The 13,316-nt window shown below is 56.7% G+C and overlaps 1 protein-coding gene across 5 annotated transcripts in view; it reads left to right on the plus strand.

Annotated features, from left to right (window-relative positions):
* POC1A (POC1 centriolar protein A) overlaps nt 1-13,041 on the plus strand; it is a 99,986-nt gene extending 86,945 nt beyond the window's left edge. For all 5 annotated transcript variants that reach the window (XM_060402896.1, XM_060402895.1, XM_012099971.4 and 2 more), the window contains one exon: nt 12,286-13,041. In XM_060402896.1, coding sequence (XP_060258879.1) covers nt 12,286-12,384 — 99 coding nt within the window. In that variant the 3' untranslated portion in view covers nt 12,385-13,041. The remainder of the gene's footprint in view (nt 1-12,285) is intronic.
* Nucleotides 13,042-13,316: the final 275 nt, after the last annotated feature.

The raw sequence follows: 13,316 nt of genomic DNA on the forward strand, positions 1-13,316 counted from the left end.
AGTGTTCACGGTCGTATGAGATTTCTCCTGGGAGGCCCCAAGCGGGCTTGGAGCTGCGGTGGTGGGCGGGGGGAGAGCAGCAGCTGGAGCACTGGTCTTGAGCAGGGACCTCTCATTCCGCCTGGCTCTGGATAGTTCTCAGAGGACGGAGGAAGGGGACCTGGGCGATTTGCTCTGGGGACCCAAGGGCCCTCCCGAGAAGGGTCAAGCACAGGTCATGAGAAGGGGCCCATGAGTCTTCTGGTTGTGATGGGCAGCCCCAAATGGGCCTACGCAGCTCTGAGATTAACCAAGCCCTAGCTGACCGCTTGGCCCCTTGGTGCTCTCCTGAATGAAGCACCACGGGAGCTGCGAGGGGCTGCTGTCGGGCCTGCCATTTGTCTCTGCCTCTCAGTAGAGGGCCCTGTGGGCCTGGACTGTTGGTACAGACGCTCATTCTCCCCATGGTAGCCATGGCTGGGTGGAGGAGAAAAAGCAGAAAGGAGCTTTCAGCTGAGCAGAGCATGGCATTTGGGGGAAATGGTTCTGTAACCCCTATTCTGAACAGTACCTAGCTGGTGGCTTTAGCAAACTGCCCAAGATGAGAGGCTGGGTCTCCCAGGATGGGCAGTGGGCACTCAGCAGGGCAGGGGGAGCCTGTGAGTCCTGTATGCCTGTGGTGGGCCTGTTGGATGAGGGCCGCAACCTGACTTGCCAGGCTGTACTGAGGTTTTCAGACCTCTAGCAAGCTATCGAGCAATCTCTCTGACTTGTGACAGTTGTGTTTTATTGGGTGTTGGCTAATTGACTATTGTATATGGACTGCTAAAAATCTGAGTATCTGAAGGAATGGGATACTGAAGGTGGCCAAGGTTCATGCCCTGTTTGGACTCTCCCTGGAGCCAGAGCACAGCAGAGCCTGCGTAGTGCCTGGCATCCTGCCCCTTGGGGTCGTGTCCCTCCCTGACCCTAGGCTTCCCAGGTGGCCTCTTCATGGCTGGCAGAAGCCAGGGTTGGTGGAGAGTATGTGGCTCAGGTCTTCCTCCTGGTGGGGGTTGCACCTCATGGTCCCAGGAGCATCCAGTTTTATGGATGGTGGTGAGTGGACCTGCTTTTTACAGCCTCTTCTTTGGGGGTAAGCAGTAATATGGAAAAGCCTGTGTTTATTTAAAAGGAATTGTTATAAGGTCACAAGGAAGGTAAATTAGCCAAGATTCTCTAATCCCATAGCTAATCCACCAATAGAAAATAGTGTTCCATATACTTCCTGAAGAGAACTAGTCCTCATTAGAGGTGGGGGTCGGGGGGGGGGTGCAGAAACGCCGGAGAAATCCTATATCCCTGAGATAATGTGAAGCAGAAATGTGGACTAGAGGGCTCAAGGGACAAAAGCTCATTTTGTGATGTTGGCAGCAGGCTGCGGGATGATGAGGAGTGGTTAAAAAGACAGTTGCTGAGCCCAGGCAGCTTGGGGGGAATGTCTTTAGAAGCTTGTTTTTCTGTGCATCAGCTGTGTGTGATCTGGACGAGTTATCAGACATACATCTGTCTATCAGACAGACATCAGCATGAGCGGGAATCTCCATTCCTTCGCCTTTAAAGCTCAGGCCTCGAAGCTTTCAGTCCCAACAGGTCGGGCATGGCGGGCGGGGGAAGGGGAGGAACTGGGCTGCTTCCTGGATTTCTGTCCTGCTTTGCACACCCTCACTTCCTGCTGAGGTCAGGAGGCTTCCTCCCTCCCCAGGCCAGCTGGCAGCAACCCCTCGGGCTCCAGCCTGTCTGCCCTCCTCTCCCTCCTCCACCGCTCCCTCAAGCCTCCCCAGATCCAAACCAAGTTGGGGGAATGTCCCTCAGCAGCCAGGCAGGGTCATCCTCAGGTGCCCCGGGACCGGGACCTGCCTCCTCTGCATCCTCGTGGCACTCAGGGTCTGGCGTGTGTCCATCCAGCAGTCAGTGTGCACCTGTGACATGCCCGGGGCTGTGCCTGGGAGCAGGAATAGACAGAAACTCTGTGCCTGTGAGGCTGGCACTCTGATGGCCATCAGCCGGCTGCTTGTGAGCGGGTGTTCACACCTCTGACTTGAAGGCCTCTGGCCCACAGACCTTCAGGCGCCAGTCTCAGGCTGGGGCCGAGACACAGACCTTTGGTGGTGGGAAGAGCTGAGCCCAGACCAGCAACCCTTCCCAAGGGAGATGGGTTAGCCCCTTCCGCCCCCACTCACCTCTGACATGTGGCGGCTGGCTGGCCAGGGTACCATTGAGTTAGAGCCCCGCATGTGTACACACGGATGTGTACCACCCTGAGAGCCAGAGCTGGAGCTGCCAGGAGACGAGGCTGAGCCAGGCAGGCGCTGGGCCCAGCAGCCCTGTGCTGTTTTGATAGCTCACAAGACCCCACAGCAAAGAGATTCCCCTTTTATTGCATCTGTTTTAGATCTTTAAAATCTGAGTGAAGTCAAAAGCATGCTACAGGGGAGATTAATTCCACATTTTTCCATCTTTGCAGTGAAACCCAAGGAAAGTTAGACGTTCTGTGCAGCACAGTCGAGTCGGGGGCGCTGAGCCAATGGATGTTGCCCACAGCCTGACATGAGTGCCCCAGTGGCATGGCTGGGTGACTGTGCCCTCTCCCTGAGACTCGGGGTACGTGGGCCCTCCATTCCCCCCAGGAATCTGGTTCCTGTGTTGAGGGAAGGGGGCTGGGGTGCCCCAGCCCCTCTGGGGAGACTGCCTGGAGGAGCCAGAATCAACCACAAGCCTGGAAGTGATTAAAAGGAACTTTCCGTCACAGGAGAACTTTAAGAAGCAGCCAGACCACCACGTGCCCTGATGGCTCAGACCCTGCGAGGCCTGACCACAGGCTGTCTTTGGGGCCTCAGCCAGGGCCCCTGTGAGCCAGGGGGCCATGTTCCCATGGTGAACCCCTGCCCAGAGCAAGTGCCATGTAAATGTTAGCTAAAGTGTTACGATGGCTCTACAAGATAAGGACTCTGAAGTCCAGGTCAGGTAACTTGCCAAGACCACTCAGCAAGGTAGTGGTAAAGTTCAGGTCTGAACGCAGGCAGTACAGCCCCGGTGCCTGTGCTCTCACTGCCCAGGACAAAGGGGGAGGCCGGCGTTTTCTAAGGCCCACACCCGTGTCAGCACCACGACGTGCTGAGAGAGGAGGAGGGCAGGGACCGGCGCTGGGGTGGGGACAAGGAGCACTTCTTAGGGGCGCAGGGCTGGAGTGGGGCTTTGAGCAGGCAGGGTGGGGCAGGAGAGCAGTGGTGATGGGCAACACAGGCCTTGAGCGTAGGCCCAGGAGCCTGGCCTTTCGTCCTGTGCTATTGAACAGAAAAGAAATATAGCAGAAGTGGTGTGAAGGGCAGGGGGTGGGATGTGTCTGGGAAGCCAAGGCAAAGGGATGAGGACTGAGGAGTGGTCATCTAGGCCTTCTTCCATCCGGGGATGGTCCTCCATCCGCGTGGGGGCCCACAGCACTGCCTGTGTGAGGGGGGTCCTGGGGCCAGGCGAGGAGGCTCTTTGGGCAGAGTCCTGACAGCGCTGCTGTGCACAGCCACACACGGCCGCAGAGGGGACCCCCTGTGGCAGCCCTTCCCAAGGCCTCCCCGGTCCGCTCAGCGCCCTGCATGCTCCCCACTGCCCTGCCCTCCCCCACCCTCTCCCCGGTGGCGCCTCTGCCCTGCACGTCTCCCTTCTCAGCCTGACTGCCTTCCCACTCTGTAGCAGACGTGTGCTCATGTGGCTCTCCTACCCCCAGCCCTCTCAGCTTTCTTCCCTTCCAGACTGGGAGACCCCCCAGTCTCCTGGTTTCCCATGAGACTGCCTTCCCAGGGCGATTTGAGCTCCCCTCGCCATGGGTCAGTGCACTGGAGGGGACATGTGGCTGAATGTCAGCTCTCTTCCTCCGTCGTCTGTGTGGGCTCAGCCACGGTGTCCACCTCTGAGCCACCTGTCTCCCCTGCTCCAGGGAGACACAGGAGGACCTTTCAACCATAGAATCCAATACCACTCTCCACAGGGGGCCCCGAGCACCCTGGGGCTCTGCTCACAGCAGAGTGTGGACGGGGAAGTGCCATGGCTGCGGGTCGAGGGCTGCGGGAAGAAGGGCTGTTCCCGAGCTGGATGGCAGCGGGGAGGATGGCGGGGAAGCCTGCAGTGAGTCACCTGCGCACGGGAAGCTTTGTAAGGAACTCGCCCGATAGCTGAGAAAAATGTAGAGAGAACATCCTCATTCTTTCCCCTCCTTCAAGGTGGTGCTCACTGTCAGTCCTGGCAGCTTTGCCAGCAGCCTGCCCAGATGGGACTGGTGCTGCAGCGCTGCAGTGCCTGGAGCCCCCAGGAGCCAGCGTCTCGGTTACTGCCGGGGATGGGCCCCCGATGGGCGTGCGAGGGCCTGATGTCAGGAGGGCTCGTGGTGTCCTGAGGCCCCTCCGGGCTTTGCAGAACTTAGGGTGCTAGTAGTTTTCCTGCTGCATTTGCACACGGGGAGTGTGCAAGAGGTCGTCAGTCAAGATGGTGGCAGTGGTGGCTCTGGACAGAGCGGCAGCTGCTGGGAGGGACCTGGCTTGGAGGGTGCAGCTAGGTCTGTGTTCTGAAGTGCCAGTTTACTCAGCCCCGCTTCACTACCTGTTGTGAAACTAAGAGCCGTGGTTAGTTCCTGAGCTGAGCCTCTGCTCCCAGGGTCCCCTCTGGATCCAGCACTTGGAAAATTGGCCACAGGAGCGCCATTCTCCCTGGATGGACCTGCTCAAATTTGAGTCTGCTGAGGCAGTGCCAGGGAATGGAGGCTCCCCAACTCCTGTCCCATTTTGGCTGAGGGCCCTGGGGTCCCTCCTCCACTTTCCTTGTGGCCACCGCTCTTTTTCCCTGTTTGGTAGCTCCAAACCTACCGCTGTGGCCTCTTGGCAGTGCCACGAGAGTGCTGTGTTCTCTGCCTTGGGACCTTACCCCTGTGCACCTGGCGCTTGGCCTGTCTTGCGCTGTCTCCTCGCAGAGGCCTTGGGGCCGCCTGTCAGGGTTGGCACTCTCCTTCCCACGGGGGCTGGCCTGGGCTGTAGCCCCAGAGCAGGTGAGCCCGGTCGGAGGCTGGACTCCATGCGGAGCTCAGTCCCTGTGGGCCAGGTCAACACATGTCTTCTTGCATTCTCCCTAAACACAAAGTAAAAAGAGAGATGGGAAAAGAGGCTTAAGAAGGAGCCAGAAATGAGAGATGGGGGAAAGAGCTGAGGGAAAGTGCAGGACAAGCTCACCTGAGAGGAAACCAGGCCAGGGAGCGTGTGTGCCTGAAAGGACCGTGCTGTTCCATGAGGCTGCAGGTAACTTAAACCTGTCCTGCTGTGTTCCACGGCTTCCCAAGGTGGGGGATTATTCTCCCAGGGAGCACTGATTCTCGCCTCCCCCGTGTGATGCCCGCAGAACTCTCCCCTGGACTGGAGCGGAGCCCCTGGGAGTACAGCTGCCCAGCCTCTCGCAGGCAGAGGCCCCACGTACCTGCTTTGACTTCTCCCAGCGTCGCAGGTGTCCGAGGCCCCGTGGCAGGAGTGAGGGTTGAGGCTCCCCTTGGCCACCTTGGAGGCCAGAGGAGATACACCCAGGTTCTGTCCCTGCAGTCTGTGCCCTGAGGGGGCACAGACGCCTGGTGACTCGATGCCAGCAGAGAAGAGGCATCTGAAGCAGGAAGGTTTGGAACTGTGACGCTGTCAAAATGTCCCCCGTGTTGCGTTCCCTCCCACTTGGAGTTTGGGGCCCCAGGTGCCAGACTTAGCACCGAGGACTGGCATTTTGGTGCAGCTCCTTCGGGCGTCACTATAATTCATAAGGGACTAAAAATAAAAGCCTGTCTCTTTAAAATTGGTTATTTTTACACCACACTCAGAAGGCCCTTCAGGGTGTTTCGTAAAGCATCACAGTTCACTGTTGAACTGTGAGCGAGAGGAGCGTCTCGCCCCCGTAGGAGACAGGTCACAATGTCTTCTCCCCCCTCAGCAGGAAAATCAGGATTCAGAAGATTCAGCCTTGCTGAGTCTCTCCCAGGGGGTTTTCCTCAGCGGGTTCTGACCAGATCATGACAGGAACCCCACCCATTGGCCCCAGCTGGCCTCTCCCGTGCTCTTGGGTTTGGTCCCCAATGCCTCCAGCATCCTGCTTCCTATGGGGTCCCTGGGTTGGGTGGTCCTTCAGTTGGCACCCGCTGAAGGGGCCAGGCTCTTTCCAGGGGTTTTCAGTGCCATCACTGACGTGGTCCTGCGCCTCGGCCAGAGTCCCCGGCACTGCACCGGCTTCTGCTCTCCAGTACCCAGGGGCTTGTGGATTCAGTCCCCTCTTCCTCTCCTGTCTCCCCTGGCCCCCTCTACCCCCATTAATGAGGATCATCTCAGAAATGCCAAATAACCCTGCTGCTGGCCCAGGCTTCTTCCACTGCCGCCCATGCCTGCCTGGCCATTTCGGAGGGGCCTCAGCCTGTGCCCGCTCTCAGCCTGTGTTCTCGTTTCTCTCTCCCCATCTGACTCACCACCAGGCGGTGGTGGGTCATACCTCGTGGCTCTGAGTCTGTCCATGTTCGTCCTTAGCCCACCCACCACCACCTCCAGACCAACCCACCATCATACCTAATCACAGCCACTCCCAGACCATCGCCATGGAGCAGCCAGAGGGGCCTCACCCAGCCTCAGGCGCCCAGCCCCTTCCTGCTGCTCTGAGGCTGAAGCTGGGGCTGCCGGGTATGGCCTGCAGGGCCGACCCCATCTCCTGCCTCCTCCCAGGCCCCTCTCCTGCCTCTTGCCTTCCCTCCTACCTCAGGGCCTTCCTGTCCCTCTCTCCTGGTGAGCTCCCCCTCGGTCTTAGCCCCACTCACTTCCTAGGGCCACCTCCCCTGGTTCTGACCAGGCAGCACCCAGCAATCTCCCAGCACACACTGCAGTCCCGACAGCTGCTTAGCACTGGCCTCCCACTCTCTGCGCATCCTGTGGGGCCAACTGATCCTGTGTGCTATGCGCCATTGTCACCCTGAACCTGGCAGGGACCAGCACAGGGTGATGCCCCAGATGATCTGAGTGAGTGAAGAAAGTGTCTCCTGCAAGGGTTGGCAAGCTTTTTCTTAACAGTCAATATTCTAGGCTCTGTGGGCCATAGAGTTTGTCATAACCACTCCACCTGCCCTTGGGGCAGCCATGGACAAATGTAAGCACGTGGGCATGGCAGTAAAACCTTTTTTTATAAAAACAGTCCGCAGACTGAGTGTGCCAGCCCTTGGTCTAGAGAAACAGCAGAATTCATTGAACAGCAAACAGGAGTGTTTCTAAGGGAATGCTTTTCCTTAAGGACTGTGGCTTCCTGGAAATTGTTGGTAATAGCAGGAGAAGGTGTTTCTGGAACAAGCCCCCAGGTGATTCTCTGACAGGTGTGACTTTGAAAGTGAAACTTCTGGTTCCTCTATGGCTGTGACCCTGGGAGGCAGACAGTGTTGGGCAAAGAGTGATACTGTCCAGGCATGGAGTCCGAATTCTGTTTCCTATTGCTCTGATTCAGGGAGGAAGGTGCTTCATTTAAAGTGGAGCCCAGTCTTGTGAGGGGTCAGGTGCCAGTGGTGACCTGGGCGAGTCCTACAACTTAGTTGGGGTCTGACTGCTTGTCTTGTAGGGAGAGCACCCCAGTGAGAGATAGTATCTAAAATAAGGGTGTTAGGGTGGCTTGTCATTGCATACATATTAAAATTAAAAGGTTTTTGTTGATATATCCCTATATTACTGCCTTTTCATCAGAGAAGGCAATGGCACCCCACTCCAGTATTCTTGCCTGGAAAATCCCATGGATGGAGGAGCCTGGTGGGCTTCCGTCTATGGGGTCGCACAGAGTCAGACACGACTGAGCGACTTCCCTTTCACTTTTCACTTTCACGCATTGGAGAAGGAAATGGCAACCCACTCCAGTGTTCTTGCCTGGAGAATCCCAGCGACGGGGGAGCCTGGTGGGCTGCCGACTGTCGGGTTGCACAGAGTCGGACACAACTGAAGCAACTTAGCAGCAGCAGCATTGCCTTTTCATAGCTCAAAATTGTGACTTTCATGATAATTCCAAACCTAAATGTTCAGCTAGATAAGAGACTGCTTTGTGGACATGGGAGGTGTTTGAGGCCTGGGAACCGCCTCAGAAAGTAGCCAGATGATGTGTGGACAGTGCTGGGTGACCGTCGGGGGTATCCCTTCCGGCTGCTTCTGCCCATTTAATCCAGAGCCACCAGACTAAGTGGCCTGGACAGAAGGTGGCTACCGCTGGGTGAAAAGAGAGATCCATGGCTGTGTCCTCAGGCAGCTTGAGCTTGGGCACAGGGCGAGGGGCGATCAAGACTGCTGGGGCCCAGGGCCGGTAGTCCTCAGCCCTGCCACAGTGAGCCAGGGGAAGAGGACTAGGCTGGGGCTCTCCTTACACATGGATGGGGATAAAGCAGACGTGCGCAGTTCATGGCACACTAGCCCTCACTCTGAAGCCAGGCCACCAGGGTTCACAGTCCAGGTTTGTCATTTGTATGCTGTGTGACTGTGGGCAGGTTAATATCACTGTGCCTTGGTTTCCTCTTCGGAAAAAATATGGGATGATAAGTGCTCCCGCCCTGAGGGGTCATATTGGAGTGCTTGGAACATTGTGAGCACTCCATGTCAGCTGCCAAGAACAGCCCCTGGAGCTGTGTGTGTCAGGAATTAAGATGGGGCTTCCCTGGTGGCTCAGTGGTAAAGAATCTGCCTGCCAATGCAGGGGAAGATGTGTTCAGTCCCTGGTCCGGGAAGATCCCACATGCAGCCGAACAGCTAAGCCCACGTGCCTGCAAGCCATAGAGCCTATTTCTGCAATAGGAGAAGCCACTGCAGTGAGACAGAAGCCCGCACAGCAACAAAGAGCAAGCTCAGCAGAGAGTCAAGATTGCCTCACCCCCACCCCGAGCCCGTCCTGGGTCTTCCCTCAGGTCTGGGCTTCGGGGGCCTCGTGTCTGGATGGCACAGGGCCAAGGAGAGTGTATGAAGCTGCCTGGTTTCTCCAAGGTCAACAGACGGGAGGGCCCTCTCTGTGGAAGAATTTGGACCCCAGAGTCCCGGCTGATGGCTGTCTTTTTTTTTTTTTTAATATTCATTTATTTGTGTATTAATTTGACTGTTAGTTACTGTGTGCAGGATCTTTTCATTATGGCATGCTAACTCTTAGTTGCAATGTGTGGGATCTAATCCCTGACCAGGGATCAAATCCAGGCCCCGTGCACTGGGACCGCAGAGTCTTAGCCATTGAATCACCAGTTCAGTGATGGCTGTCTTTCCCAGACACTTTGCCCAGACCAGTCTGCCCAGGAGCCAGAACCCTTGACTCCTCGGCCCCTTCTCCCGTTTCCCTTGGCCCTCCTTAAAATTAAGTTGCTAATCCTATGACACCACGTCCAGCTGGACCATTTCCTTCTTTGGGACCTGCCACAACACCTGACTGTCACCCCCGTGGGGGATTTGTGAGAGGCTGGGACCAGGTCGTTCACCCTTGAATAAAAGGAAAGTGAGGTGACTGGGCTGGGAGCAGGGACTCAGAGGGACTGCGGAGGTGTTTGCCTTTCCAGTGCTTCTCCTCACCTTCCAGGGCAGGTTGGCCTTGTCTCCAGGCCTGGGGAGTATGGGCACCAGGTGGCAGGAGGAAAAGTCCCAGGGCTGGACCAGGGCATGAGGTGGGGTAAGCTGCGAGCAGCCTGTTTGGTGTGGCCCCAGGCGCGCAGGACTGAGGGCAGGGCTCTGCCCTGGATGCCGAGGCAGCACATGTTCACGGAGACATGCTGAGCCCACAGGTAAAGGTCACAGTGCAAACTGGGCACAGGACATGGCCCAGAATCTCATCTGTCCCTGTGAGGGTCTCTGCTGCCTCCTCACTGCTGCCAGCAGCCGGGGAGTACAGTGGAGGCCTGGCCGCTCCCTGCAGGTGGCCTGCCTGGCCTCTCACTGTGTGTGCTGCCAGCCCTGAGCACGTCTGACTCCTGCTACTTGGCTGCCCCCATCGGAGCCTTTCCACCACTGGGGAAGCCCTCTCTCTGGTGGAAGGAAGGTGCATCAGCAAATCAGAAATCAGGGCTTCCGGGCTTCACGTTATCAGAAGGGATAACTGTTTCTCATGAAAATGAGGTCCCATGCTCTAGTGGGATAGGATTATTAAGACAGATTTGTGAAGAAGAGATTGTTCTGACATACAGAATTCCAAAGCTGTGCTGCTCTCACCGGCCATTCCTCCAGCTCAGAAGGGGTTTGATGGGATCCTACATGACTGGGAAGAGTCTGGTGGACTAGATCAGCGCCTGGTGGCTGCCAGCCAGCATCTTGGCAGATTAGGCTGGGCACACCAGGAGTGGGGGAGTGGAGACCAAACAGAGATGATGCGGCTCTTCCAGAAGCTTGCCTGGGGGAAGGGGAGAACCTGCAGAGTTGAGAGGGGTGGGCTTTTTTTTCCCAGCCCATTTGTCTATAACATGGTATGAAACACCCCGTCAAGCATTTATAGCTCCCAAAGGAAGGACCTCCCAACACCTTCCATTTCAGTGGCTTGAGGTGAAATAGATAATGCTTTTTTGTTCAAAGAAGTTTAACATCATCAAATTTAATGACCACATTTCTACTGAGCTTGAGTAACCCCCGCCCCCTACCCGCCATGGAACACTCTACTTAGTTAGCCCCATGAAATGCGTGGCACCCCTGATATTGACATTGGCCCAAAACCCACTGCCTCCACATTTGGCAATTCAGTCCCTATGGAAAAACATTTCTTTTAAGTGTGTGTGTGTTGGGGGGCAGTGCTGGCCAGAGGAGGACAAGCTGGCTGGCTCCCCACTGCGGCCTGGAGTCCAGGGCCATCGGAAAAAGTCTGGATGAGGAATGATTCTGGAGCTTGGCTCAGTGTGGGTTTTGCAGCAGCCAGTGGAAACTTCCAGGAATGCTACTCTGGGCCAGCCGGGGGCTATTTCCGCTGCCACTTTCACGAGCCGCAGACCCCCTCTGTGGCTGGCCGGCCAGTAGAGGGGAATGTGATCGTCTCTTTCAGCTCAGCTCTGCCTCTCAGGCTGCCAGTTCGTATTCCACAGGCAGCAGCCTTTCAGGCTCTGTCCTGTGCCCTGGGGCTCAGAGCCCCTGCAACCCAGCCAGCTTGTTTAGAAGGGGCCAGCCGCCAGGAGGAGCAGCCTCCATGAGGCTGATATCCGTGTGGGATGCTGCGAGAATTTATAGCAGCCTTAGAGGGGAAACTCCCTCCCCAAATGTTTCAGTGTTTTATTAAATATGTGAAAGGAAAGTTTCCTTTCTACTGGACCAAGGCCCAGAGCCTCCATGGAGCCTCAGGGAAGGTGGCAAAACCTCTTGGGAAAGCCCACAAATGGGTGAAATTAAGAGAAAGTCTTGTTTCTTAATCTGAGCCCTTTCTAATGCCTGTAGGCTACAAGGCAAGGAACCAAGCCTGCTTCATTCCTGGTGGACTCGCCCAGGGCCTGCGTGGGCCTGGACACTCCTGCCTTTCTGCCAATGCTCTGTCCAAAGGCAGAGGCGGGGGGCAGGTTTTGCAGCCTTGTCTGAGGGCCAGGTTGGCAGAGCAGCCATCATGCCGGGTGTGCAGGAGAGGCCAGAGAGTCAGTCTCTGCCCCCCAGAGGCCAACATGATGAGCATTGTCGCCGTGGCCACATGGGCCAGGCTGACACGTGCTGGGCACCCATGCTGTCACCTCACAGTCTCCAGGACTGCTGTGAGCTTGACATTATCATTCCTGTTATAGTGGAGAAAATGGACTCAGAAACAGGGCGTTAGGGCCTCAGCCCCAGACAGCACATTCCTGCAGCGGTCCCCAGTGGACTTGGACGGGCAGTGGTCCTCATGGGCTCAGGGTTCTCACCTCCAAGCCTGGGAAGCCTCTCCAGTTGTGCAGATCAGAGGCCTGGGCAGGGCCCAGGTGGAGTCCCTTCATTTGTGGGTGCAGCTTTCTCATCTTCGGGATGGAGATGGTTGATGGTCTCTGCAAGGACAGAGCCTGGCCCAGATGAGCAAGTGCTGCTGCTCTGTAACTCAGCCTAAATGTCAGGCCACGAGGCCTGCTGTCCCTCACTGTGTCCTTCTGCTGCCCACAAGCAGCAGAGAACCACCTTTCCACACCAGCAGGAGCAGACATGAGGACCCAGGGACAGGGCACCAAGCAGGAGCCTGGGTGGGAAAAGACGGCGTTTGTTCCGGGGCAGCTGAGCAGGCCTGGCTGAGGGCAGCCCAGGGGCCCCTCCATCCTGAGCCTGACCGTTTATTTTGCAGACGGTCTCCATCTTGGAGCAGCGGCTGACACTGACAGAAGACAAGCTGAAGCAGTGTCTGGAGAACCAGCAGCTAATCATGCAGAGAACAACACCGTGATCAGGGGAGCGAGAATCAAGAGCTCGGTCAATTCGGGGGGTGGCAGGTCGGGGATTGTACTGGACACGTGGGTAAATAAATAAGATTCAGCCCTGGGAACCATATCCACCCCAGAGCCCAGGGGCTGTGCACCTATGCCCTCCACCCAACTGTCTGCACCCAGAGACTCCACCTGGTGATGGGAGACCCCCATAGGCCAGGCCCACGTATGCACAAATGATATGCCTAGTTTACTGTGAAGGAGCCGCTCCACATTAATGTTTGTTATCTTGGAGTCTTAAGGAGCCCTGAGTTGGAGCTCTCCTCTGGAGGCAGGAGCCCTGAGTTGGAGCTCTCCTCTGGAGGCGAGAGCCCCAAGCCACCCTGCTTTTCACTCGTCCCTTACTGACCTTCCTGCCATGTGACTGGCTTTGTCCTGCATCCCAGAGTAGAGGTGGACCACTTGTTGGTTGGATGAGCCAATAGTTTCCTTTAAATCTGACAAAAGGCCCAAAGTGGGCCCATCTGTCCGATTTATCCAGGAACAAGCCCTCTGGAGGGGATGGTGGCTTTGCAGTGGCCTTGATTTCTATCCCACATGTTTCCTGGGGCCTGGGGGCTTCTTCCTCTACATCCATGAGGGCAAAGGAACCTGAACATTAAAATGAACTTGATGGAGCTCGTCACTGGAATGGCTTGTTCTGAGTGAGACCTAATCAGTCCCTCCATCCCCAGGGTCCATAAAGGGAGAACAAAATGACATCTGGGGAGGGCCCCTGCCAGCATCACCTCCAGAGCCCTGCACACCTTGCTTGCCGCTGTTCAGGGTCTTCAGGAGCAAGGACAGCCAGAGTCCCTCTGGCTGGTGCGTCCGGCTGCTTCAGCTGGGACCTGGAGGCTTCAGGCACCTGCTTGTCCCCTTGCTCGTGAGGGTTCCATAGGCTGCTTCCCTG

Source organism: Ovis aries, chromosome 19 (genome assembly GCF_016772045.2).
Source record: "Ovis aries strain OAR_USU_Benz2616 breed Rambouillet chromosome 19, ARS-UI_Ramb_v3.0, whole genome shotgun sequence".
Classification (NCBI taxonomy): domain Eukaryota; kingdom Metazoa; phylum Chordata; class Mammalia; order Artiodactyla; family Bovidae; genus Ovis; species Ovis aries.